The 27,827-nt window shown below is 37.9% G+C and overlaps 4 protein-coding genes across 4 annotated transcripts; 3 read left to right on the top strand and 1 right to left on the bottom strand.

Annotated features, from left to right (window-relative positions):
- Nucleotides 1–4,597: 4,597 nt before the first annotated feature.
- On the top strand, nucleotides 4,598–6,598 carry LOC113313883 (histone deacetylase 8-like). Its single transcript, XM_026562663.1, has 3 exons — nucleotides 4,598–4,954; nucleotides 5,132–5,715; nucleotides 6,169–6,598. Exons 1-3 carry the CDS (start codon nucleotides 4,678–4,680, stop codon nucleotides 6,475–6,477), a joined length of 1,170 nt encoding a protein of 389 aa, XP_026418448.1. The 5' UTR covers nucleotides 4,598–4,677; the 3' UTR covers nucleotides 6,478–6,598.
- A 2,589-nt stretch (nucleotides 6,599–9,187) lies between these two features.
- Nucleotides 9,188–11,764, top strand: LOC113312218. The gene is made up of 3 exons (XM_026560974.1): nucleotides 9,188–10,127; nucleotides 10,262–11,061; nucleotides 11,123–11,764. Exons 1-3 carry the CDS (start codon nucleotides 9,188–9,190, stop codon nucleotides 11,762–11,764), a joined length of 2,382 nt encoding a protein of 793 aa, XP_026416759.1.
- Nucleotides 11,765–11,766: 2 nt separating this feature from the next.
- On the top strand, nucleotides 11,767–14,323 carry LOC113312217. Its single transcript, XM_026560973.1, has 3 exons — nucleotides 11,767–12,495; nucleotides 12,614–13,953; nucleotides 14,074–14,323. The coding sequence occupies exons 1-3, from the start codon at nucleotides 11,767–11,769 to the stop codon at nucleotides 14,321–14,323; spliced, it is 2,319 nt and encodes a 772-aa protein (XP_026416758.1).
- Nucleotides 14,324–15,584: 1,261 nt separating this feature from the next.
- Nucleotides 15,585–20,388, bottom strand: LOC113310479 (E3 ubiquitin-protein ligase DIS1-like). Its single transcript, XM_026559169.1, has 4 exons — nucleotides 18,809–20,388; nucleotides 17,090–17,324; nucleotides 16,339–16,725; nucleotides 15,585–16,154 (listed from the first exon to the last, which is right to left on the bottom strand). Exons 2-4 carry the CDS (start codon nucleotides 17,291–17,293, stop codon nucleotides 15,834–15,836), a joined length of 912 nt encoding a protein of 303 aa, XP_026414954.1. The 5' UTR covers nucleotides 17,294–17,324; nucleotides 18,809–20,388; the 3' UTR covers nucleotides 15,585–15,833.
- Nucleotides 20,389–27,827: the final 7,439 nt, after the last annotated feature.

Raw genomic sequence — 27,827 nt, 5'->3', positions numbered from 1 at the left:
GTTACCACTTTTCAAAGATGCAGCGTAAGAGTATCATCACCTCCCTGTTTGGGAGGCGCCTGACCGACAAGCAGTATTTGGTTCAACCATCCATAAGCACTGTTATCAATGAAGAATCAAAGAAGAAAGTCACGCCTCAGCAAGCCAGACCGACCGAATCATACCTTCCACAGAACTCAGTGACGCATACCCAAGGCATGCACGAAGTTGCGCATGAACAACCACATCGCCGATAAAGTCAGATTCGGTGTTTCTAGATTTCCAATTTCCTACGGGAGGGGTACATGGGCTGCCAAAAGTTTGGATAAAATACAAATCTATCAAGAGCGACTCCCGCCCATTGATCAACAAATGACGAATCTAAAAGATTGCCGCCTTCATCAATTCGTCAACCACCTTACCGGCAAATACAGTGGAAGTACGTCTTTCAAGGGAAAATAAGCTCGGGATAATTACATCTGGGGACTGCCAGCACATGATGCCTTCACGTCCCTCAACTGGTTTATTTATAATATCAGCATCATCACTGTTGAAGCTTTACGAGCCGCAGAAATTTCTCAACATGAAGACGTACATGTGCACCAAAGACTCCAAAAGTATAAGTCGGAGATATTTTCACATATCCAGCCACGCCATCGAATCTGAAGTGTAACTGGGGACTGCTCATCGCATCCCATTCCATACAACCATCCAAGATTCAGAAGACGGTTCAAAAGATGTCGCTTGGAATGAAGTCCTTAAATATATCCCAAAAAGCAGCCTGCCTCAACATTGAGACGGTTTTCTCAACCACCACCTCTTTTGACTGACATGATCCCTAGAGGAGTTTCTGTCCATTTCATTATGCAATTTTTGAATTTTGGAAATCATTTCACGGGCTGGGAAGCACTGAATCTGAAGGTGGCGCAATACCCAGTGACACTCCCAGTTTGCAATTACTTCTTCAGAAATCACGATGCACATGTCGTCAATTGAAGATAAGGCCTCTCTCATCCATTTAGCTAAAAATATGCGGCTTATTGGGTCTCTAGATTCGCGACACAACGTCTATCCTTCTACATACCTATCCGGCACGCCGCAAATCTTCAAGAAGCATGTAATCTGCAAGGGGAACATTAAACAAAAGAATGGGAGATCTCAGATTGCAAAATCATGTACACATGCTCTACTCTAACCTTACCGAGAGCGCTACATATAAAGTTTCGAGATATTGCGAGATCTTTCTAAGAATTTGGATTTCTTAGTCGGGAGATTTCATTCATTCATCCAACTGGGGACATAAAATCATAAAATCAGCATGAATGAGGGATTATTATTCGATCAAGCCTTGGCTCTAGCCGCATGAAACAAAGACTACTAAACATCAAAGAAGTGTCATCATCGCCAGGGCCAAGGGCGGCTTCACTAGAGTCCTCTCCAGGAGCTGCTTCAACATCCTCTCGAGCCGCTTCAACACCCTTTTCGGAAGCTACATCAACGTTCTCTTGGGGAGCTGCTTCAACATATTTTTCAAAAATTACTTCAGCAGCCTTTTAAGGATATTCCTCATGATAGGGCTCGTCCGCATCAGAGTCGAGGATTATGATGTCGTCATGAATAGTTTGAGATCCCAACCAACCGTATGCCTAATCTACCTGGGGCCAACCGACATCATGCTAGGGTAACGCTCACATGGACGCCTCTTGAACGTGACATGTTCCAAGGAAAGGCCGACCCATCTCTCCTGTTAACATCTAACTTTGTCTCATAAGTTTTATCTTTATTTGTCACCATCTAGTGCTTACCCCGCAACAATGTCACTGTTACGTACTAAGAAGGGGACTTAATGTTGATGGTGGTTTTTAGTTCAAGGGCTAAAATCGTAAATCCTATATTTAATGTGCTGTCATCCTATAAAGGAACAGAAGCCATTTAAAATCAATGAGTGTTTAAGCCTCTTCGCTCACATATGTATTGAGCAATTCAATATATTTGTATATATGAAATTTACTCAGAATGGTGCGTGCAATAACATTCCCAAATATTCTGTGAATTTTATCTTCCACCGGCATTATTCGCTAATGCATTTCCTGCCTAGTATTTTCTTATGCAATGTTCCCATCCGAACTCTCAATATTGGCATGACATGACGATTAATGTTCACTCGCAGTGGAGTAGCTTGAATCTCCCAAAGTGTTAGTATTGAGACCTGCATGAAAACACTCACGTAGGCCACACCACTCTCTATAAAGAGATCAGCGTGTTTACACACTTTTTAATCAAAAGTTAGCGCGATCGAACGCGTTTATATTCCTTAAGGAAAATATAGACTGTCCATATCAGTCTTAAAAAACGATTTGGCCACATAATTCAACAGGCCTAGCCTACTTCCAACGGAACTAGGTGATCATCATGATGACCACCGACAGGCCCACTAACATCCCGACCAAACGGATTCCATCTAGTACACCCGCAAGCACTTCAAACATTAACCCTAATATGGGTGTTCGTGCTACATCATGACCGTCCAACTTAGCCAGCCTAATTGGACGGCTGAGATATTCCTTGGAATGATCAAAGAGGCGTCAGCATACCCATTGGCGTCCCAACTTCTCCCTTGGTCAATCCAAAGCCCTAATTTGGGTTGCGACAACATACAACTATTTCAAATCATCACATCCATCCAACTTAGCCAGCCAAGTTGGACGACCTAGATCGTGTCCCGCACGATCAAAGAGATACCAATGCGTTCACCGCCGCCCCAATTTCATTCTCGGTCGATCGACTTTCTTATGAGAAGTCAATGACACATCAAAACGTTCGATCGAACTAGGGTGGACGCGGCCATTTTAAAACCCTAATTTATATTTGCGGCAGTATGCTACTGTCGCGAATCGATCATGACCACCCATCTTCGCCAGCCGAATCGAGTGGCTTAGATCTAATTTTAGATGGCCCAGGAGATGTCAGCGTGCTCACAAGCGGCCCGTCTTTTCACATGGCTGATCGGCCTGTTCAAATCAGCGCCCAGCACTTTGATTCGATTAGCCAAACTAGGGTTGGCAGCACGGCTTCCAAACCCTAAATCAACGAGAGCAAGTAGCTTCCGCAAAACCATCTCGTCCGTCCAACTTCGCTAGCTTGGTCGGACGGCTTAGATCAGATACTAGATGATCGATGGGGTGCCTCTATGATCACCGGTCACCCCCTCCCGTAAGGAGCAATCGTCCGAGATATAGCTCGCCCGTGCGATCCCAAACGATCGCCCAAAGATGGCCCTTCGCGCTGCTCCAACAACAGTCATTAACTACCGCAAATAGTCTCGGCCACTCAACTTGGCTAGCCGATTTGAGCGATCCAGATCTAATTTAGATCAACCGGCAGGATTTTAGAATGGCTATCATCCTCCAGTCGCCTACAGGGAGTGATCGACCAAGCAGTAGCTCACCCCTAGAGCTACCAAATGATCGCCCAAAGGTGCCGGTCACGCTCTTCTTTTTAAGACGATCGACTCGCGACTAATTTAGACAAGCTCTAAAACAACGATGCTCTATGCGCGTCGATTATTTTGAGTTGCTTGCTTAAAAGCGATGTTTTACGTGCATCGAATACATACGATATTTTATGAATATCGGCTTCACAAATAACTTAGTTATTTGACCTAATAGCGCCACGTGCTATTCTGTGACTTGCAAACTGGGGGAATCTCATTGGGGTATCGGTCTGTCGGTTTACAGCGTGCGGCGTGCAACGCGCCCACTACGAGAAAGTGTCAGGAAAGGACGGGCGGTTAACAACGATGGGAGTAGTGGGTGAAGGTGTGACTAGTCTTCCCTCATAATGGAAACGTGATGATCACCACCTCTTACACAACCCCACTACTCCACTACTTAATCTCCTCCACTTCCTACGAGATCAGGGTGCGCTCAATGACTTGTATAAATAGGTTTTCAATCTATTTCGACAATAAGAACACAAGTGTTATCAACACAAGTATCCAGAAATCATATTCTGATACAAGTCATAAAACAACAACACTTTCATAATTCAAAATTCTGATCTCAAACACCTTCTTCGCTTCCCTCCCTAAGATCAACCCTTCTCCTTCACTTTGTAACCGAATTGAATCTGGAACGACCATTTTTTGGTTTAGGCCAGAGTCTTACAGATTGATCTCTCGAATTTAAAGTACTCCCGTGCAGTGCATTTGTTTAGGGTTTGAATTCGTTTCTCATCAACACACCCAAATTTACAAAAAACAGCAGAATCAGTTTTTACCCCAAAACACCTATTTTATTTTAATACAAATTGTAGCAATAAAAACTACCTTAAATTGTTTGGAGGATTATAAATATGAAATATATAAAAAAAAAACTAAAAGATATATAATTTATGATGTATAAAGTTTATAAGGAATTTAATTTTTGGATCAATATTCTCGTAAAAGGAATGATGGATATATTTATTACCTTAATTGTACAAATTTATATACTCCGTATAGTTTAGATCGGGTCAACATACCTTTCACACTCAACGGCATCTAAAATATCTGTGCAACGAGTCGATTTACCGATCCGATTCAAAAAAAATCATGACAAAAGCATGTCTCTTGAAAGGTAGGTAGGTATAACTGCTGTATCCAAATCTCTCTAAATCCTTACTGAGTTCTCAGATTCACAAGTCCAAAACAATACAACAATGGCCTTAACTCACCCTAATTCATCTTCTTCAGTATCTGAAGTAAAGATCGATGTATTCTGGCATGAAGGAATGCTCAAACATGACACTGGAACTGGTGTTTTTGATACTTTACATGATCCAGGTTTCCTTGAAATCTTAGAGAAACATCCAGAAAACTCAGATAGAGTTAAAAACATGGTTTCCATCCTTAAAAAAGGTCCAATTTCTCCTTACATCTCTTGGCATCAAGGAAGAGCTGCTCTCATACCTGAACTCTATTCTTTTCATACTCCAGGTATTTAATGCTTCAAATTGGATCCGGTTAAAATTTCATTTCTGATTCATACGTTAATTTTAGTGTAAACCCATTGATGTCTCGGTAGTTTAACCACACTTAGGCTGATAACAAATGCCCAAAATTTGACCTTATCTGAGCTTATTTTGAGGTTTTGTTTACATATTGAAATTTCAGATTATATAAATGAGCTAGTAGAAATTGATAAAGCGGGTGGAAAGAAACAGCTCTGCTCAGGAACTATATTAAACCCTGGTTCATGGGATGCTGCTCTTCTTGCTGCTGGTACAACCTTAAAAGCGATGCAGAACATAATGGATGGTCATGGAAAGATTTCGTATTCATTAGTAAGACCTCCGGGTCATCATGCTCAGCCTACTCGAGCAGATGGTTATTGTTTTCTTAATAATGCTGGTTTAGCCGTGAATTTGGCTTTAAATTCTGGTTGTAAAAGCGTTGTGGTGATTGATATTGATGTTCATTACGGGAACGGAACAGCGGAAGGGTTTTATGCATGGGAAAATGTTCTGACTATATCACTCCATATGAATCATGGGACGTGGGGTTCGTCCCATCCGCAGAATGGATCTATTGATGAGCTTGGTGAAGGGAATGGGTTTGGGTTTAATTTGAATATACCTCTGCCTAATGGATCAGGGGATAAGGGTTATCAGTATGCAATGAATGAATTGGTTGTTCCAGCTGTTGAAAAGTTTGAGCCGTGCATGGTGGTGTTGGTTGTTGGACAGGATTCGAGTGCTGTGAGTATTTTCCTTCACTCTTTTGTCATTGATTTGCATAACATAGCAAGTTAGTTAAATCCGCTATTCCTATAAGGGGCTGAACTATTCTAACACTTGCTTTTTGGGTCACTATGTGAGATATATCTTAGAAGAGTTAAAATCATCAATTTCTAACTCTTGGTACAGTAGCATTTGTCTGCAGACTGCACATGGGCTTACTAGCTACGATCCCTAACATCTCTTTCGTGTTGAATTGATATTACTTGATGTTCATTTTCATTTACTCAAATTATCATAGACAGTTATATTTGCAAATTGTTCTTTTGTATCTATTCTTGACCATATATGGGAATTTCTAGCATTCCATATGAGTGCTTAATATTGTATCTTGTCAGTCACAATTAGGCTTATTTGCTCATGTCAAATGAAGGTTCATCCAATCTGAATGAATACTCTTGTTTTCTGTTACAGTTTGATCCAAATGGAAGGCAGTGTTTGACAATGGATGGGTATCGAGAAATTGGGCGAACAGTCAAGAAGCTAGCTGATAAACACAGCAGTGGACGAGTACTAATTGTCCAAGAAGGTGGATACCATCTAACCTATTCGGCCTACTGTCTTCATGCAACATTAGAAGGCTTTCGTAGTTGTCCTGATCCTCTATTATCTGATCCCATTGCTTATTATCCTGAAGATGAAGCATTAACAGTTAAAGTTGTTGATTCGATCAAGAAATACTGGGTAAACAATGTCCCATTCTTGAAACAAGATCGAGTTTAGCATGCGGTTGGTCTTACCTTATCAAGAGATGAAGCTGTTATTATGTGAACTGTAATTGTAAGAATGATAATCTCTTCAATAGAAAATTATGTTGGCACTGTCTGTTTTTCTTTTTGCACTACCTTGGTGTTTCCAAATTGATTACTAGTTAAAACGAGTTTTGAGGGGGTATAAGACCAAACCTCCAAAAGAGAAGATAGAAAAAAGAAAAACTTCTAGCAAAATCTAAAAGTGGGAAAGTGTAATAATATGAAACCCTACATGTCAACCATTGATGAGATCTAAAGAAAAAAAGATGCAATTGTTTTGGAATTTGTGGGAATGGGAATCTCATGTAAAGATGGCCCATGTTCAAATGATCAAGAAAAGGAGCGTTGAACGCACAAATTTTGCTGTATCCCTTTCACTAAAGTAAAGGTGGTGATCATTAGGTAGTACTTAGAGCTGGCAAACGGGCGGGCCGGGGCTTGCCCGTTACGGGTTCCACAGGTTCGGGTTAATACGGGTTGAAACCCGCGGGTTGAAATTCTTCACGGGTTGTCATTTCTTCAACCCGTGCCCGTAACGGGTTGAACCCCGGGTTCACGGGTTAGCCCGCCCGTTTCAGAACTGAAGATAAGGAACTCACATTGTTGCAGGTGAAGAAACAAGAACAAATTTTCTAAAACACTATAAGAATATGGGATTGAATTTCCTGTATCAAATTCACAAAACCCATCTATGAATTCATGAAAGAAGAAGAACCCAGAAATTAAAAATAGAAGATGATGAAGTAGTACTAGTACTAACATTGTTACAGGAAAAGAAACAAGAACATGTGGTAAGTAGAGGCTTGTATATTTATTTCTTTATAGAGCGCGTGTTAAGCATCCAGTGTTCCGGGAATGTGCTGTCCGTGTATGGGTTGTTTTCGAGCAACTAGAATCTTGATTCTGTTTTGTTTTTTTTTGGTATCAGCTGAAATAAGGTAGTCCGTATTTTACCTACAGCCTGTTATGCACTGTTAAGCAAAGTAGACTTTTGGCAGTAGTAATAAACTGTATGGCCTAATGTTGTAGGGAGAGCGAGAGTTTCAAGATTCTTCTGGGTTTTTTACACCCTTCATTTGTCAAAATTCATTTATCTGTCACTGTCTCAGTTGGAAGCAACATGATTGGAAATGGTGCTGTCAGAATTCCATCAGAGTCAACAAATAAATGGAAACGTAGAGCTCTGTTAAATCCATCTCATTGTGCTCATCTTTTACATGAAGGCACTGGAAATTCACGCGTGTAATCCTTCAACCGTCCACCAAACGAATCCATCATAACTTGTTATATGAATATGTTGTCTGTGACGTTTCAGAGTCTCTCTATGAATGTGGTCTTATTTCGGGAATTAAACAACCGAAGGTACAACCCGATGCAGGCACTGAATATCTTATTTTTGATTGCTAATTTTGATTCTGAATAAGGCGTATGCGTTCTTCTTGCATACCCATCAGGTGCAGAAGGAAATCATGCCTTTGTTAGATGAAGTACGTTGATCTTGATACTGGTTCCTTCGTGTTTTGTATTTGTCCGATGTAAGTAAGTTTCATTCTGTACAATACCTATAAGTAAGTTTTCAAGTGATAGGATTCATTCATCCGTGTCTTTTATAGGTGAAGATAGCTCAGTCACGGGTTTACGGGTTGAACCCGCGGATTCACGGGCCGGGACGGGTTAACCCGTTTACTCACAAGCCGACATTTCTCCAACCCGAACCCGGCTTGTTTCAAAACAAGCCGAGCCGGGTTCGGGTTTTCACGGGCCGGGCACGGGTTAACCCGCGGGTTTTGGCTTGTTTGCCAGCTCTAGTAGTACTCCCTACGTCCCACTATTAAGTGACCCAGTGTATACTAAATTTAGTTATACACTAGGTCACTTAATAGTGGGACAGAGGTAGTATCATTTTGTTGCACGCTGAACTCTGTGGGGATTATGGTGACCATGTGTTCAATTATGAAATGTGGAAGCTTGTTACGTACCATTTTTGCACCTGTTATTCAAATGAATAACACTTGTTTGTTCTGGAGCATACGAAAATGTAGGATCAGTGTTGTTTCATTGACGCTCAGTTCTCTTGTATTTACTTTGTTTATTTGTTGTCCACCAAAAAATACATATATACATATGAGCAACTGTAGAACTGTAATATTATTACCACATTTGGAGGTTTGTCAAAGTCAAACTGAGACGGCCAAAGTCAAGGGCGATTTGGGGATGATTTCCAAGTTAGGGTTTCTGAGTTTTTTCTTCGCATCTCCTCTGGCGAGATGCAGTCTTCTTCTCCGGCATCAAATCCTCTAGTGGTTTCCTCCATACCCCTAGAGGTACCTAGTTTGGAGGTATCTAAAGTTGTTACTGATTCTGGGAATAATCAATTTTCAGATCCTATTATTCCTCCAGGGTTTGAAAACGGCCCTTCTTCTGGTTCTACAGTTTCAAGAGCTGGGTGGTCTTCTTTGTTTGATAAACAGATGGAGCCAGTTATTTCTGCTAACATGGATTTTTATTCGTTTCCTGTAATTGATGGAAAGAAAGCTATGGATATTCCATATAAAGTTTTTGATGAAGATATTAGATTGTGTGAAGACAAAGTAATTGGAGCTTCTGTTGGATGAAGATTACCCTTCAATTGGGTATGTAATGTTGTTAATCGAGCTTGGAAACCTAAAGGTAACATTCAAATGACTATTCATGGGGAGAGTATGTTTATCTTTGATTTTCAATGCGCTGAAGATAGAGTTCGTGCATTAGAAATGGGTTTTATGTTTATTTCAAATCGATTATTCATTATTAAACCTTGGTCTAGAACAGTAGAACAAGATATTGCTGAATTGAAATCACTTCCAGTTTGGATGAATTTTAGGAATGACCCATTATTCATGTGGAACAAGAAGGGGCTGAGTATGATAGCTAACTTTCTAGGAAAACCTCTAATGATGGACACACAAACTTTGAATAAGACTAGAATGAATTATGCAAGAATATGTGTGGAAGTAGATATCACTTGTGAATTTCTTGATTCATTCACATTTACTCTAGGAGGTAAGGATAAAGTTGAGATTAAAATGGAGTATTCTTGGAAACCCCCAAAATGTACTGAATGTGCATTATTTGGTCATCGTTCTTTAAACTGTCCAAAACATGTGAAGTCTTCACCAAAAGTTGTTCAAAAATGGGTGCAAAAAAAAGTTACTACAAATATTGATGAAGAAGGGTGGATTACAAAATCCAAAACAGGAACACAAAATTCTGAAAAGGTTACTGAAGTTATAAATAAGGAAGTTTCACAGACTACAATGGATACTGACTCTGTTGTCCCAGCACAAGAATTTACTACAGTTCTACAGGAGATAAGTGCTAGAAAAGACAATAATGTTAATGAATTTATTGCTTCTAATCCATTTTTCATATTGGATAAATGTATGGAGAATTCTCATGAGTTACCAACTGAGCATAACAAAGAAAACTTCCAAGCATTGATACAAGCTGCTCAACAAAAATCAAAAGAAATTGAAGCCTCTAGTTCTGGTTCAAGGGCACATTTTCAAAGGAGAGAGGGATTACCACCACCAGCAATTAATTTATTTCCCAAGGTTGCAGATTTGAAGAAATATGCTAGAGGTAACTTTTCTTTGCCTAAAATAAAATGAGTTTCAACATGGGATGTTGGAACATCAGAGGTCCAAATGATCCTCTGAAGCAGATATAAGTAAAAAATTTAATAAGATTGAATAAGTTGTCCATGATTGGTTTAGTAGAAACTCATGTTCAAGCTCACAATAAAACTAGAATTAGAAATAATATCAACCCTTCTTGGTGTTACTTGGATAATGATAGTGTGAATAGTGTTGGTAGAATTTGGATAGCTTGGGATCCTAAAGATGTTCAAGTTTCAGTTTTGAGTTCTACTTCACAAGCTGTTTTTCTTGATATTTCTTTCTCTTCAATGATAAATTTTGTGGTGACCTTTATTTATGGAGAAAATTATTATGTCACGAGATCTTCTCTCTGGGATGCTATTATAAGTTTTGCTTCTTTCAATACAAAACCTTGGGTGCTAATGGGAGATTTTAACTCTCTGCTTTTCCCTTCTGAAAAAGTGGGGGGTGCTCTTGTTTTTCCTTATCATTATCAAGATTTTTCAAATTGTGTTCAGCAAGCTAAAATTATGGATCTTCAATACTCTGGTTGCTTCTATACATGGACAAATTATCAACAGGATGGTACCATTATCAGGTCAAAGTTGGATAGAGCAATGGTTAATATGGATTGGATTCTACAATTCCAAATATCAAAAGTTGAATTTTTACTTCCAGGTATTTCAGATCAATCTCCTTGTATTATCACTGTTGCTGATAGAAGAAAACATGGTCCTCCCCCTTTCAGATTATATAATTTTCTAACTGAGGAAAAAGAGTTTATGGAAGTGGTTAGAAGGGCTTGGAACATTGAAGTTAGAGGTAACCCAATGATTAAATTTGTTACTAAGATGAAGAGAGTTAAACATGATATTCTTGAATGGAAAAAGCTAAGGTTTAAGAATATGTCTGAGCAAGTGTTACAAGCTAAAGGAAAAATGGACTTTGTCCAACTTCTTCTGCAATCTTATCCTCTAGATCATGACTGGAAAAAGAAAAAGAATGTATGTAGCTGAATATGTAAAATTGGCAAAGTATGAAGAAGCAGCTGCTAAACAACAATCCAGAATAAAGTGGCTAAATTTGGGAGATTCAAATACTTCTTTTTTCCATAATTCTCTCAAAGAAAGAAGATCTAGAAATAGTATTATATCTTTATATGATAGAGATAATGTTAAGCTGGTTGAAGATCAGGAGATTGCTAAGGAATGTATCTCATTCCATTCTGAGTTGTTTGGTAGTGATTTACCTGAAGATGTTTCTACTCAGTCCGTGTTCAACTTCAACTTAAATGCATGTATTCAACAGGATGATGTTGCTGATTTGATAAAGCCTGTCACAAGAGAAGAAATTGTTGCTGCTCTGCACTCTATTGGTTCAAGTAAGGCACCTGGACCTGATGGCTTTACTAACCACTTTTTAAAATCTTGCTGGCCCTTGGTGGGAGATGATTTTTTTGCAGCTATTCAAAACTTTTTTCATAAATTAAAGCTCCTAAAAGAAGTTAATAGTACTTTCATTACCCTAATTGCTAAGAAGAAAAACCCTTCTACTGTGCTAGACTACATACCTATATCTTGTTGTAATGTGATTTATGCATTACTAAGATTTTGTCCTTAAGAATGAAGAAGATTTTGGAAGGTCTAATTAGCAAGAATCAATCAGCTTTCATATCTGGAAGATCTATACAAGATAACATCATGGTGGCTCATGAATTAGTAAGGAATTATCACAGGTCCAAAGGTACTCCAAGGTGTTCTTTAAAAATTGATATCAGCAAGGCTTATGATACTGTTAAATGGGATGCAATTTTCTACATTCTACAACAGTTGGGATTTCCTGCTATCTTTATTAACTGGATTGCTCTATGTATTAAAACAACTAAATTCTCTATTCTTATAAATGGTTCTCCCTATGGGTTTTTTGGAGCACAGAGAGGTTTGAGACAAGGCTGCCCAATATCTCATTACCTGTTTGTGTTAGAAATGGAGATGTTGAGTGCTACTCTGCTTAAAAAACTCCAGTTGCAGAAGTTTGGTTTTCACCCAAGATGTAAGTTAACTAGTTTAACTCACATGTGCTTTGCTGATGATGTGCTAATTTTTTTCAAAGGAACTACTGCTGCTGCCTCAACTTTAAAAGTTGCTCTTTATGAATTTAGCTCCTACTCAGGTCTTGTAATTAATAATCAGAAAACATCTTTGTTTTGTTCTGCTGTGGATGATACTACTCTGCTCCAAATTACTCAAATTCTTGATTGCACAGTGGGAGAATTTCCTGTTAAGTATTTAGGTGTTCCTCTTTTATCAACAAAACTTTCTTATAAAGATTGCTTACTACTTCTTGAAAGAGTTGATCAGAGGATTCATTTTTGAAACCTATTTGGCTTACCCTGGTAGAGCCTTACTCATAAAGTCAGTTCTTTGTCGAATGCTCTTTTTCTGGTTTTCTTGTTTTGTTTTGCCTAAGAGAGTTATAAAGGAGCTGAATACTAAGTTTAAAAGATTCTTATGGGCTGGCCCTGACCTAAAGAAGAGTTACAATCCTATTAAATGGAGCTATGCTTGTCATGCTTATGAAGAAGGAGGTTTAGGCATTAAAGATCTTGAGTATACTAATGTTGCAGCTAATATAAGGCACATCTGGGATTTAGTATCTGGTAAAGACACAATTTGGACTTCTTGGGTTAAAAGTAACCTCATCAAAGATAAATACTTCTGGTCTATGAAGATTCCTCAGGATCCTTCTTGGTGTTGGAGAATAATTTTGGATCATAGAGAGCTAGCAAAGAAACATATTGGAGTTCTCTTGGGTAATGAAGTCTCTACCAGCTTCTTATATGAGAATTGGCACTTAAAAGGGAGTTTGGTTTATTGGGTGGAGCCACATATTTTAGAAACTATTGGTGCTAATGATAATTCAAAAGTGGTTGATTTCATATCTACAGCAGGTTGGGTGTTTCCAGACTTTATGGAAGATGATACTAAAGAAGTAGTGAAGGACATATCACTAACTGAGTTTAATCTTGCTGAGGATGATCAAATTTTTTGGAAATCAAGTGCAACAGGTAACTTATCTATGAAAGATACTTATTATGCTATAACTGATCATATGCCTAAACCTGTTTGGGAGAATCTAGTTTGGTTTAAGAATCACATTCCAAGACACTCTTTTATCACTTGGTTAGTTCTCTTAAAAATATTAAAAACTAGAAGTAAGTTATGTAAATGGGGAACTATCTCAGATTCTTCTTGTATTTTATGTGGGGTTGTTGAGGAGTCTGAAGATCACTTGCTTCATGAATGTCAATTCTCATCTGTCATCTGGAAGGGCCTTATCCTTAAAATGGGTATTATTAAGAGTCTTGAGAGCTCTTGGGATGCAGAAATTAACTGGTGTGCTCAAGCATTTACAGGCTCTAACTGTGTAGTCATGATTAAAAAACTGGTGCTTAACAACTTTGTTTATCGTATATGGACAAAGCGTAATAATAGAATCTTTAGAGCTCTAAATGGGTCTCAAGATCAAGTTAGCTTACTCATTATACAAGATGTAAGATTTAAAATGCTAGCCATGCAACGTAAGGAGAATGATACTTTATCTGCTAGAGATTTCATGAGAAGATGGAATATAGACTGTACTTTTGTTCTTCCGGAGATTATCTTCTGCACCTGGTTGTATCCTCAGAATGATGAAGTTATGATAAACACTGATGGATCAAAGACTGTCACAGCTGGAGGTTTTGGAGCCATAATTAGAGATCATGAAGCTGCAGTAATAGGAGCTGCTAGTGGAGAGGGCCCAGTCAGGTCTGTGCTAGCTCATGAATTATAGGGAGTTGAACTTGGTTTAAGTCTAGCTCTGCAGAAGCAGAAGTTTAATATTCACTTAGGAATTGACTCAATAGCTGTCTATAATCTTCTTACTAGTTCTGAGCCTAAGCCACCTTGGAAGGTGCTTAAAATTTGGAGAAGAATTATGGTTCTGAAACAAAAGTTTGCAAGATGGAGGATTACTTTTTGTTATAAAGAAGCTAATCAAGCTGTTGATTACTTAGCTGTTCTACATTTGGGCAATCTTTGGACAGAAATCCGTCATGAAGAGTTTATTGCGGATTTCAGAGAAATCTTGGCTGCAGATAAGGCACAAAAAGTTTATCAGAGAAAGAAGAAGAAGTGAAACTAGTTTTCTGTTGCACTGTTTGTTTTCTTTTGCTCGTAGTAGTTTAGTTTTGTTTTTCTCTTTTGGGCCTTGAGCCCGCCGATTGTGTCAAACAAAAATAAAATAAAACTGTAAACCTATTTTGAGGCATACTGAATTTTTTTGAGGCATACTAAATAATGCCAAAACAGGGTCAGTAAATAAAAAACAACATCATCCCTTATCCACCCTTTTTGATAATGGCATAACTACCCTTACATAATTGGTGTTAATGATTATGATTAGATTTGATTAGCTAGGAATTTTAAGGATTGATTAAAATTAAATTATTAGTGGTGAATTAGTAGATAAATCAAATTTATGTGAGAGAGTTGGGATTTTGAGAGGAAGAAGAAGAAGTGAAAAAAAAACTTGGGTTTTGAATTTTGAGATTTTAGTGATTAGAAGTGACCACAATGTGTGATTCAAATCATATGTAGACTTCTATACGAGGTTTAATTTCTTTTTATAAGTTGAATCTGTCAAAAAATTGAATTTTTAAAACCCAGATCTACTGAACAGATGAACAGTTTGGCTGATAACTTTTCAGCCGAACTTCACTCTGTAACTGATGAATTTTGGTTCGGCTGATTCGAACGAAGTCTAGCAAAGTCGAATTAGCCGAACATAGTGTTTCTCTAAATCATACACTAGGTTCGGCTCAAAATTGATACTCCAAGATCAGCCGAACTGATCTTCGGAAAACCTAATTTCATCTTTGAAATCATATTATATCCATCAAACAAACTAAAATCAATCAAAAACAAGATGGGTTTGTTACACATACATTCTAAAATACATCTAAGAGCAATTGAGATTTGGATTTCGCACTCCAACATCGCTCACTTCGATTCGTGTTTGCTTTGCTTGATCAATTCCTTGATTGAATTGGAGTCCAAGATGTTTGAGTTTAAAGTTTATTTTGATTTTAGGTTTTTGAGGATAAGGGCACTCTAGTAATTTAAATTGTTTAAGGATATACAGGTAATTGTGCTACCTTTAGACACCCCTTATCAACCCACCCTAGATGGTATAATGAATGAGTATGCCTCAAAGAAAATGAGTATGCCTCAAACCAGATTTCAACTGTAACCAACAAATTCCCACGAATGAGGAACAGAACTGGAGCACTGCTGGTTTACGGTCAACAGATCGGGGGTTCGCAAAGGAGAAAGAAAGAGAATTCATTCACATGATCATTCCGCATCGTACGGGGCAGCAGTAGCCATGACAAATTAAGAATAGAAGCCTGTAGTAGATTTCAGGTGTATATATTTCACCTCATATTAGAGAACGAGGAATATGCCAATATATGGGATATTTAATGAAGTGTTTCTGATCATGCATTTGATGAAATGGACAAGCAAAGAGAGTTTGCTTTTTCTCCAATCCATAACAAAAAACAGAAAACACATGAAAAGGTGGGAGAAGTAACCGCTACAAAAGAAGATCTAATCTGGCACAAAAGAGCGAGAAGGAAAAGAAACCCTCACTGCTCTTTCCAGATCCTGCCGGTAACCCGAAGCTTCAGTTCCTTCCTGTCTCCTCCTGAGAAGAACAAAGCCATGTTCCGTTGGATTATTAGTCCGTCAAAACTATCGCGAACTTTCCTGTGACTATCCCTTATGCTCCTTGGCACCCCTTGCCACACCATTTTTCTGCCATTTGCTCCCACTTCTAGACTGTAGGTGTAGTTCTTCGCCTCATGTTCATCACCCATAAACCGTAAGAACGCCACATAAACAGGAGCCATCCCTAATTGGAATGCTTCAAAATGTAGGCAGAAGTATTCTCCAAAGCAACTGAAAACCTAGAGACACCAAAACAATTCTAAGGTTTATGCATATCCAAGAAAGATAAACATGGCAAATAAAAAACAAATCAATACAAAATTGAGAGATATCAAAAAGTTGAGAAATTTGAACTGTATCCTAGTGTGAAACAAAACCAATCACGGACTAGATAGCAATTAGCAAGAAATAGTAAATACATACCGTGAGCATCCAGGTGGCGTTTTCAACTTCATGTGGATTAGATTTGACATAGCGATGATTGAAGGTGCTTCCGTTATGCATGTCAACTTTATGATCGTCTTTAAGGTGGGTCACAAGAAAAGGAATACTGCCCATAACAGTACACTCGGAACCAGCATACGGACAATTATAGGGTCTGTATGCACACTGTAATTCATGCTTTAGCTTGCTGTAGTATGGATAAATACCCAGGCATCCAAAATTCTGATATTTACATGGGAGATCGAGAGAAGCTGCCACCTTCTCCAACGCAAGACATCTTATGTTGCCAAGTTCATGCCTGCAAGTGGGGCAACGGTTATGCACCCTAGGTTTGCATCCAGAACACAATGTATGGCCATTTGAACACTGCAAACATAATAGCAAAATGGTTTTAGATTAAACTGATCGATTCATACTACACCCTTCGAGACCTCTACGTCATAATCACAATAGAAACTGGCAACTGCAATACCATTGGTACTTGTTGGCATTAGACAATTGCATGGATGTTGATACTGAGCTTGGTTAAACCCCCTACCTACCTGGATTGCCTATATCTATAAATGGGGAAATGGTGTTTAAGTGCTTATGTTAATTATACTTCTCAACCCATATTTGTATGTCTTCAGTACTGATAACTACAGTGACCTCTAGTCCAGAAGGAGTAAATAAGGTCCACCTGAGGATGGAATTGCAAGTTAAGTGGATTATTAGAACTTTATTAGCTTACCTGATGAATAGGAGGGTACATTGCATTTAAACATACAGGGCACTCCAATAGCTCACGGACACTGCTGGTAACAACCACGTTAGGTTTTAAACACTGTAGCGGAGTCACATTTTCATTGATTTCCACCATGTCTTCGATTTGGGGAGACTCAGCAACCTCGCGATTTGTCCGCATGTCATCAAAAAGAGCACCTCCAGTTGTCATTGGAAAATGGTTGTGCCAGTCGCCTGTTTTTCTGTTAACAAATGTATTAACCAAATCAGTAACACTTGATGTAATTCATGTAGAGAGAAATAGATAATAATATCCTTGCACGTTTTCCTTTGCAAGGTGCTACAAGAATGCATCGAGATAAATCACAGGCCAAAACTTTGGGATGATCCTCACGTCCTCAACTCTATAGTCCGTGAGAGCTAGACTAGATCTAACAAGACATTGACATTTGGATCTTGTTTGATCCCTTTGATTGGTGCAATCTTTTCTGATATTTGATCCCCTTTTCATGTCCAAAGTTTAATAATGAGATGATCTCAAAAAGGCATACCTTTATTGAACTTATAGTGGATTACCAGTAGCCTGTTATGAACTATGTAATAGCCGCACAATAAAAGACTAGGTTGACCTTCGATGCACCCAGCAAATGCAATGATTCCCAAAAAGGACTCATGATGGTTAAGACTTTAAGCAACAGCGGTTTGATACAAGCCCAATCTCAAGTTTTGGGTTTTTGACATACTTCACATGATCCAAGGGTCAGTTTATATGAGGACCATTGCATGCCGAGTATCATGCACAGTCACTCAAAATAGTGTCACTGATGATTTATGCTAGTTATCATACTCCACATTGTCCACATTCAAAGCTTATCGTATTAGCTGCTAAACTATTAGATAGTTCCAAAAAAGTGAACTCAAAGATAAATAGATATTGAATTGGAAGAACTAGTAATATAACTTATCTTCTTCTAATATGAGAAGTATTGACTAAAGATACTAATGATAACCAAGGTATTAACCCTCAGATATGATGATTTTCTGTTTCAGCAACTCCTAGTCATGTTGGATATATGTTTCCGCTCCCTCCAAATTCAGATGCTTAGAATTATCATCAACTTGCGAATTACCTAAACTCGCACTGGGAATTGTGCTCCTGGTAGAGAATTGGCAGTCCATGAAGTAAAATGATTTAACTAGGAAAATGCTAGACTAATTTAAAGAGCAGATGGATATGCCTGATGACAGTCTCAAATCGAGTTGCACTCTTCTTCAAATTAGTAAATCATCACTCTCTTCTAATTGACACTCTATAACAATACAAACTCTCTCACTACTCACTAGGTTTCCTCACACCAAATTTCCTTAATTCCATTACAGATCCTGGTAAAGTCTTCTATGAATAATAAAATCAAATATTCAACCACCACATTTACCACAAACACATAGATATTAATTTTCAGAAGGATCAAAACCCAAACATAGCAAATCTACAATATTAGTAATCAATGAACAAAGATACTCCTAAATACTACAAACAAATACCTTTAACCTAACAAAGAATGTGCACGCAAATCACAAATGTAAATGAAAAGTTCAAAATAAATTCAAATATTCACAGGAAAAGCAAAATTATCCAACAGATAAGAACAAAAACAAAATGAACTCATGATACTCAAAATAAACACAAATTAAATGAAAAAAAAAAATCCTTTAAAAGTAATACCTTGATGCAATGATGATTTAATCAGATACACATGAGAGAAGAGAATATACAGAAAAATCCGTAGAAATGGAATTCGGGTTTAAACCCTAAAACCTTAATAAATAAGTGAAAGTGGGTGAGAAAGGAATTTTGAATTAAAGCCCGTTAAAGAATTGAGAGGAGCGGTGAACACAATAATTAATAACTTGTTCTTGAAGAACGGGAGAAAGAAGGAAAGTTGTTGTTTTGGGTCTCTCTCACACTCACTGTCTCAGTGGTACTGAAAAAACCTATGTCCCTCCTCTCTCCGTGCATTTAAATTTTTACCAGTAAGTTTGAATGCTTTGAATTTTTTAGGGTTTGTTTGAATACTTCGAGGAAGAGAGAGAAACAAGTGTTAGAAACAGAGGCGCCAAACATGATTTGATTTGAGGGATTTTTCAGTGCACGTAGAACACCGGCGAATTTAAGCGGACGCCAGGAGTTACGGGGTCGGGGACAATTTCGAGATATCTGTAGCAAAATTCAAACTTGCCAGTGATAGTGCCCGTGCAGTTTTTTATTTTATGATAAAAGGAGACCTAAGTAAGCCTGCACACGATTCGGTTCGGTACGGTTATTGGTAAAACCGTTGACCTAACCGTAATATGATCGGTTTTCACTTCAAAAACCGTCACCGAACTGTTCATAACTCGGTTCGATTATAAACCGAACAGAGTTGAATCGGTTATTTTCTTGTTTTCTACAGTTTTTAACCGATTCAAATTCTGTTCTTCCTTATTGATTAAAAAAAAAATATTCTCATTTACTTAACATCTGTATATTACAAAATCCATTTTTGGGATTAGATCTTCATATATACATCTATTAGTTACAAATCCCTTTGAAGATTCGTGTGAATTTATACAAATTCGTAGACTTTCTATTCAAAATTTCATCAGCAACATCTAAAAGTTTAAACCCTAATAAATCTAACAAAAACAACTTGATGATATGTGTGAATACAAAATTAGAACATACATAGCATCTTGTTGTTTCTCATCTTTGATTAAACCCCAACCCAATCCTTGCACAAAAAGCAGAAAACAACACTAAAATCATCAAAAAGTTGATCAAAGAAAAACTAAAGATGAAAACGAGATTAATAATAAAACCCATTAGAAAACACAGTAAGATAATTGAAAAAAAATTAGAAAATTAGGAATCCCAACCAACACAGAGAAATCTATTTAAAGAATTTCAGTTCCATTTTAATTTCTATCTCCTCAAGAAAACAAAATAACCCTAAAATTTTGATATACCCATCAACCCCTATAAACACCTAATTATTCTTCAATCCTTCACCAATCGAGAGATGGTGGTGTTGATGTCAGCTTGTGGCGCTGGCGATGATGGTGTGGCCGGTGTCGGTGATGATGGTGTTGCAGGTACTGTTGGTGTAGTTTGAAATGGAGAAGAGAGAAAGAGAAGAAGATGTAATCAAAGAAGAAGAAAAGAGTGATTATGGTGGTCCTGATCTTCTTGGAGGGTGATGGTGATGAGTGGTTGTGCAGCTGTGAGTTAGAGGCAAGCAGAAGAGAAGAACAAAAGAAGAGATTAAGAGGAGAGTGAAAATTCTTAGGGTTCAACTAGGGTTATATAGTATAGATGGAGGGTTCAGATTAGAGGAAATCAATGGTTACTATCAATCGGTTATTATGGTCGGTTCGGTGCGGTTTTGTGCTAAAACCATGGACAAAACCGTAGATCCTACGGTTATCACTTCTAAAACCTTAACCGACTTTTAGATGAACGATTTCGGCGCGGTTTCGGTGCGGTTTTGCGGTTTCGATGCGGTCTTGTGCAATCCTAGACCTAAGAGCAATTCCTATGGCAATGGCCAAACTCAAATATTTGTTGAGTCACGTGGATGGCCAAACTGGGTTTTCCACTATGGTAAAGCATTGGGCTTTGAAGAAACAGGCGCGCGACAGAACGAAAGACTCATGCGTTTGCAGGCAAAACGCGGGCGTTGGAAGGCCCGACGCTGGCGCTCGGTGTGCTGACGCGGGCGCTCGATGTTCTGACGCGGGCGTTAGAAACAAAGTCTCTAACGGTCGACTCTCCAACGCCTATATTTTCAACGGTCGAATTTCAACCCTTATAAATTCGTTGTATTGATTTCATTTTCAGTCACACCGCTACCATTTCCTTCTTCTAAAACTCTTCTGAATCAAATTTTTTTATACAATATGAACATATTGAGAAGAGCGGTGAGTAATATAAAGAAGAAAAGAGATCGGAACAATGAATCGGCACCGTTGCCTCACACAAGTGTAGATTTTACTCAAAATCGAGAAGCAGAGTTTGTTGCGCCAAATATAGTTGTTGCTCCATTATTAGTCCCAGGTCATGTGTCGGGGCATCGTGAACGGTGTGATGAGTATTATACTATGAGAGGAGGATTTTCAGAATTAAATTTTGTTTATGTTGGTCTACCGTCTGCAGTCCGAGAAAGGGTTGACAGATATCCTTGGCGTGCGCTTTATCGAATTAATCCTATAAAACATAACAAAAAAAATTCGAAAACAGTGGTAGAAAGGTGGTGGCTGACGACGCACACATTCCATTTTTTGGATTTCGAAATTGGTAAGTTTTTTTAACTTAAGTTAAATTAAATTTTCTAAATAATATTAAATAATCAAAAGAATATCATAGTTGATATTATACTTGTAATAGGAATTACTCCCCTTGATTTGTATTTCATTGTTGGGATTCCAAGTGGAAAGGGAGACCCGCCACCATTCAACCAAGACGAATGGATGTCAAATAGAAAATGGGAGTTGTTTTGTCCCTCGTTTTTGGAAACAAACATGCATCAAGATTATAAAAATTTAAAAGGAGGTGGGATTAGATGTGCGGCCTTGAAGATTTTCCTAACCAAAGTCAGAGACCCTGAACATGTAGATGACTATGATGAACTCGAAAGGATGTTTATCTTATGGGTACTGGGTCAGGCATTCTTTCCAAACTCAACTTATGTTGCTCATGCTGGTTGGCTTGAAGCGTTAGAAGATCTCGACAAAGCACCAGATTATGGTTGGGAATCTGCAATTTTAGCAGAATTGTACTGTGCGTTGGATAAAGCGCCATGGGGGATAAAAACTTCACTGGTTTCTGGAGCATCATAGAGGTAAATATCAAAATTATTATTTTTAAATTTATTATTATTACTAAATTTAAATGATTTTTAAATAATTTTTATGAATAAATGTAGATTATTTAATATACTAAAATTATGGAGTAATTTGCAGTATTGGTGGTATACCTACTTCCGTGTTGGTAAACCAATCCTAAAAGACGGGACAATTAGATTTCCAATGTTGGACATGTATATGAAGGACAACTTAGACAAGAACACTGGCAGTGACGTCTTGGGTTCCAGTTTTGTTTACAGGTTACATCAGATGACTCGGAGCCACAAAAACGTAGTTGTTCGCCCTTACGATGGTTTACCTCAGTATAGTGATGATGTTGGAGTATGTATTGTTGATTATTCTAAGCGTAGAGTTGTTTTTTCAGTCCGGAATCGAAACGAGGGGTTTGGTATATGGGAGAAAGAGTGCAGTACCAAATACAAGGTATATTTGCAATTGCAATTAACCCGGTACAACAGATGCAAACCTATGCATCATATTTTTATCGTCTGAGAAGAACCGGTTGGGAGAGGTATGAACTAAATACACAATTGGATATTAGTGAAGCGCAGTATGTCAACTGGTACACGTCAATTACGAAGCCTGTGATTGGGACACAAAACATGCACGTCTATGGGTTTGATTTCCCAGGGTTATCAAACTTGTCCCATAATCCAAGTATCGTTCCTACCCAACCACCTCCAGAAGAGCCAAGCTTTATGACTTATCCCAGAACATGTGCAAGTTCTTCATCATCCTCGTTAAATATGCCCGAAATTCGGTGGGAGCTGCAAAGTATTACTTCACAAGGTGAGCCAATCACGATCCCCATTGTTTCCCAAGGTATGAACCGTGATTATCCTTACTCCAATGTCCCTGCCAGTGAGGAAGAGTTGCGGATTTAACTCAATGATTTACATTGGAAGAATCAGCAAGTAGAGGCGATGCACTTGGAACAAGTACGAAAATGGCATACAGACACAATGTATGGATTGACTCCAACTGTAAGTCCAAATGATGGGCATCGACCACATTCTTCCGATTCCACCAGGAGCAACAGATCATCATGGCACGAAAGTGAAGAAAACAACAAATCAGGTTGGCACGAAAGTGAAGAAACATTGGTGCGAGATACACAATAATGTGGTGCGAGAAACATAACACAATACTGCTTCACCATAAATTGTGCCTTTATCTCAACCTCAGGCATATCGGCTTGAACCTAGGCGCATTTCATCATCATTCTCGCCCTACAACCCGAATGTGCCCTACAACCCAAGTGAATGCTACACACCAACACCACCACCACAACAAACCTCCTTTATGCTTGGAGGACCGAGTACGCAGAGTGCTTACCAATCGCCTAATTTTGTTCAGCCAGGTCAGCCAGGCCTATCAGGTCTATCCCCATTTGGAAATTACAAACTATGTTGGCTTTGGGTCATTTCCCAGTTCTATCCCCAGGACTTTCTGAATTATTGGCTCCAGAAAATAACAATGGGGGAGCTAGAGATGAGCGACGTTAGATAGATTATTGTAATTTTTAATTCTTCTACACTTGTAGTTTTCGTTTTAAAAGTACGTCAGTCTTTAATTAAATAAAATTACATATGTTTAAAAGTAAAAGCGTTTTACATTGGCTTCACTAAGTTACGACTTACGACGCACTACACATTACATTAGCTTCACTAATGAGAAGAAGTACTTGGTGGAACAACAATACCAAGGAAGGGGTTGAAACTGTTCAACACCTTAAGGATTTCAAAACATTTGTCTAAAGGAAAAGCCATATTTTTCCATCTTCGCCATTCAGCCAATGATCTTGTCACCATCTCAGCATTAGTTTCACCTCTCAGTCGATATCGATTTACGTGTATGGTTAAAGCTACAAACTCATTTACTTCTTTATTAATTGTACCAAAACGATGTTATATGTCAGATATAGAACAACGACTCGGATTACGAGTGTCACTGCAGAACCCATCGTGAATAACCGCCCAGAAATTCACCCATGGATAGTTTGTCGAAGCAAGCTGAGTAGAAAAAAACATAGTTTCTGCAAATAGATTCATCTTCTTCTTTAGCATACAGAACTCGCCGGGGCCGAGACATGTTCAATCAAGAATTGAGAGTGAAGAGAAGAAGAATGTGTAGAATGTGTGAATTTAGAGTTAAAATGAGGAGTATTTATAGAATTCAAAAAATATAGCCGTTGGATCACCAGATTTTTCATCCGTTCGGATGTAGCCGTTGGCGACATTGGGTCAGACGCTGACGTTTTTGGTAATGATTCTGGCGCTGTAAGTAAGAACGCGTTCGTAGAGAAAACACGGGCATCAACAAGAATATCGCCAGCGTTAGTAGGGATGACGCGCGTCCTTACAACAGACGCGCGCCGGATGTTCCGACTCGATGTTCAAATGAATAGATTTGTTCATTTGAACATCCATTTTTCATGTTTGTTCATTCCATAGTGGGAGCAAAATGAACAAACTCTGAGTTTGTTCATCCCATGAGAACTGCTCTAAGACCCATATTGAACAAAAATTGGAAAGCAGTACAAAGGCGTCTAAAGGATATCGAGGTGGGGATAAAGTGAAAAGAAAAGAATGGTGAAAATACTTCTGAACCAAATAATCGATGACAAAAGTATGCAACCAATGGAGTTTGCAAACAAAGGGGATATTTAGTTTTTAGTATCCAACTTTACGATCAAAATTGCATTTGGATCCCCTAAAGTTTAATATTAGAGTTTGGTAATCAGGATCATTGTTGACTGAATCCAACAATCCATGTGAACAAGTAGAAATAGTTTATACATGTGTTTTGTCTGAGTGCCAAAAAGGGATCTTTATATGTTGTAGCTAGCAATAAAAAGTAAACATTGAATAAAATATCCTGGCTAAATTGGGGCCTATGCCAATTAGTTTGGGCCTATACTACAAGACAAAAAAAGTCATTAAAAGATGAAACTACCAATTTACTCTTTATCAAATACTAATACTACAAATGTGTCCCCACCAAATCCTAATAATAAAACTAAAAACTTAAAAACTAAAATCAAAATCAAAATTAAAATCAAAATCATAAAACTAAAAACTTAAATCAAAATCAAAATCAAATTCATTTCCATCTCCATCTTCATCTCCAACCGATTCTTCTTCTCTTCTTCTCCCCTAATACGAACCATCTTCGATTGTCATAGAAGCAAATGAATGGCACGAATCAAGTACTTTTTTAGCAACCCAATCCCCTAGATTAGGTTTTAGCAACATGCAATCACTTAAAATTCGTTTTTTTTTTTTTTTTTTTTTGAAATCAAAGTGTTCTGGGTTTATTAGAATCGGTTTACGTCAATGTACTTATGAACCGATTTTATTTAAAAACGGATTTTGTTCATGCCCACAAAGACCGATTGTACTGAATGTGTATTCTGGTTGGAAATATTGCACCAGAATCGGTCTATGTTAATGTCCACATAGCCCGATTCTGGTATGAAACAGAACCGTTTTTTTCTGTATATTTTTTTTGTTAGAATCGGATTACATGTATGTCCACATAACCCGATTGTACAACCTTTGATTTCTTAACTGCTATGCCCACAATAGGATTATTTAATGGTCCACATAAACCGATTGTTATTGATGTTCCCCAAAATCGGTAGATATGGTACACCTACATAAACCGATTATGGGTTTATGTGATGAACATCAACTATAATCGGTTTATGCTGATGCACATATCAACCGATTCATTAACCATGTTTGAATTTTTGTACAAATCTTGAAATTTTTTTCTTTATGTTATAGATCATGAAATTTGAAATTGAATGCAAAAAGAATGAGGTCATTTCGACATCGGACGAAGAAGTTATGAGCGAAACAGTCGAAGAAATGCACAAATTAACAACCGGTTTATGTGAGAATTAACATAAACCGATTCTGGCAAAAAAAAAATCACAGAAAAACTCATGAATTTTACAATCGGGTCTATGTTCTAAGCATTATAAACCGATTCTTACGAACGGTTTATGTGAGCATGAATATCCACCGATTCTGGACGAGTTTTTTCAAAAAAATAAAAAAAAATCACGTTTTGATGAAGAATCAAAATTAGTTAATTTCTAGTTTAATTTGATTAAACATCAATTAATCACCTGATTAACGTTAATTAATCAAGGGGTAAATTAACCATTTTAAAAAATAATTGGATAAGGGGTGTTCTTTTTTACCTTTCAATGACCTTTTTTTTGTCCTGTAGTGTAGGCCCAAATTAATTGGCGTAGACCCCAATTTAGCCAGGTAAAAGATTTGGAGAAAGTTAACATTATTTTTTATCACATCCAGGGATGTAGATGCTGGCTTCACACCATTGAGCAATATTAACAGGTTATCATGAAAGTATTATTATGATTATGATTCTCCCTATCCATGTTGTTGTGTCCGTGGGTTATTATATTATCCTTTTTACCAATGTAATTGTTGAACATCACAATCGAAATACCTTCAATAGTATCACACATGGAGTGCATTACAAAGAAAAATGGAAGAGTACTATGAGAAGTTGGGAATAGTCAACATTGAATGTTGGTGATTCAGACAATTATGAAATTTAATTGTTTTTCTTTAAATATGTAATTTTAAAGAAGGAAGGTCCCTTAACGCTTTTATTCTCACACTATCTCGCACTTTGGGCCGTATTTTATGAATAAAAACGAAATGATATCGGATTTGAAGCTGATATTTTAGGGATGTATTGTTCTTACAAAGCTTTACATATCTATCGAGAATGAGTGCATTCTGAAACATATAACACCACCATCTACTGATCTTAATTTCAATGGTAAAAAGTTTGTTGATTTTCAACATCTAGTTTTCAAAATATTAGATAGTGGTGTTATACGTTTCAGAGTATGCTCATTTTTGTGGGAACATGGAGCTTTGTAAGAGGAACATATCCCCTGTGTATTAGCCTCAAATCCGTTATTGTTTGGTTTTTATTCACAAAAATGACGCATATATTATGATAGTGTGTGAATAAAAGTGTGAAGGGATCGTCCCTCGGTTCCAAATTGGATAACTTTATTGTTAATGTATGTGATTTTCTCTTGCTAATGATATTCCGATTTCATAGGATAATTTTATCCCAAATTTATGTTTTAATCTTACTTAGTGTGAACTTGGTGAAGCATGATAATCGAAAAAATTCCTACAAAAATGCGAAAATAGAATAATGAGGATCCAAGGCGCTCCAACGTGATCCATTGGATCTGACATCTCTTAGACAATTGTGGGCGTCGTACATGGGGTAACTTGATAGCTCCACCTTATATCCAGAAATCCAACAATTTCAGAACTTCTTCCATATGACGTGGGAAGTCTAGGAATGTTGGGTTTGGTCTTTTACGTTGTTGTGGATGTTGGGGTGGAGCCCTAATGTGGGGCTTATCTTTAGGTCGGTGTTGGAATCAGGGCTAAAGCTGGAGTCGAGGATGATGCAGGATGTTTAGTATGTGATGCTTGTTGAGGCGTAACCTTCTCATTGGCTCATTTGTCAGCAACAACACCTATGGACGGTTGGGATGAGTATTGTTTGTTGACGTCTGATTCCGTAGGTATCTCCACGATTTTCCTCTCTGGCAGGCCTTGCTTTCTCCAATAATTATGGAGCAGTCGTGGCTGATCGCTTGACGGTCTCACGAAGCTCAAAGAAGGTTTAAAAACGTAAAATTTCCGGTAAGGGGCGATAAACATAAATCATACCATTAATACAAAGCTCCACCAATTGTAGCTCAGTCACATTCGGGTCATGGCAATCGAGAACCCGAGTTCTGAACCGCTTCATGTAGTCGTTGGGTAATCGAT

Source organism: Papaver somniferum, chromosome 9 (assembly GCF_003573695.1).
Source record: "Papaver somniferum cultivar HN1 chromosome 9, ASM357369v1, whole genome shotgun sequence".
Taxonomy (NCBI): Eukaryota; Viridiplantae; Streptophyta; class Magnoliopsida; order Ranunculales; family Papaveraceae; genus Papaver; species Papaver somniferum.
The sequence above is the reverse complement of the archived record's forward strand: the minus strand, read 5'-3'. Positions and strand labels throughout refer to the sequence as shown.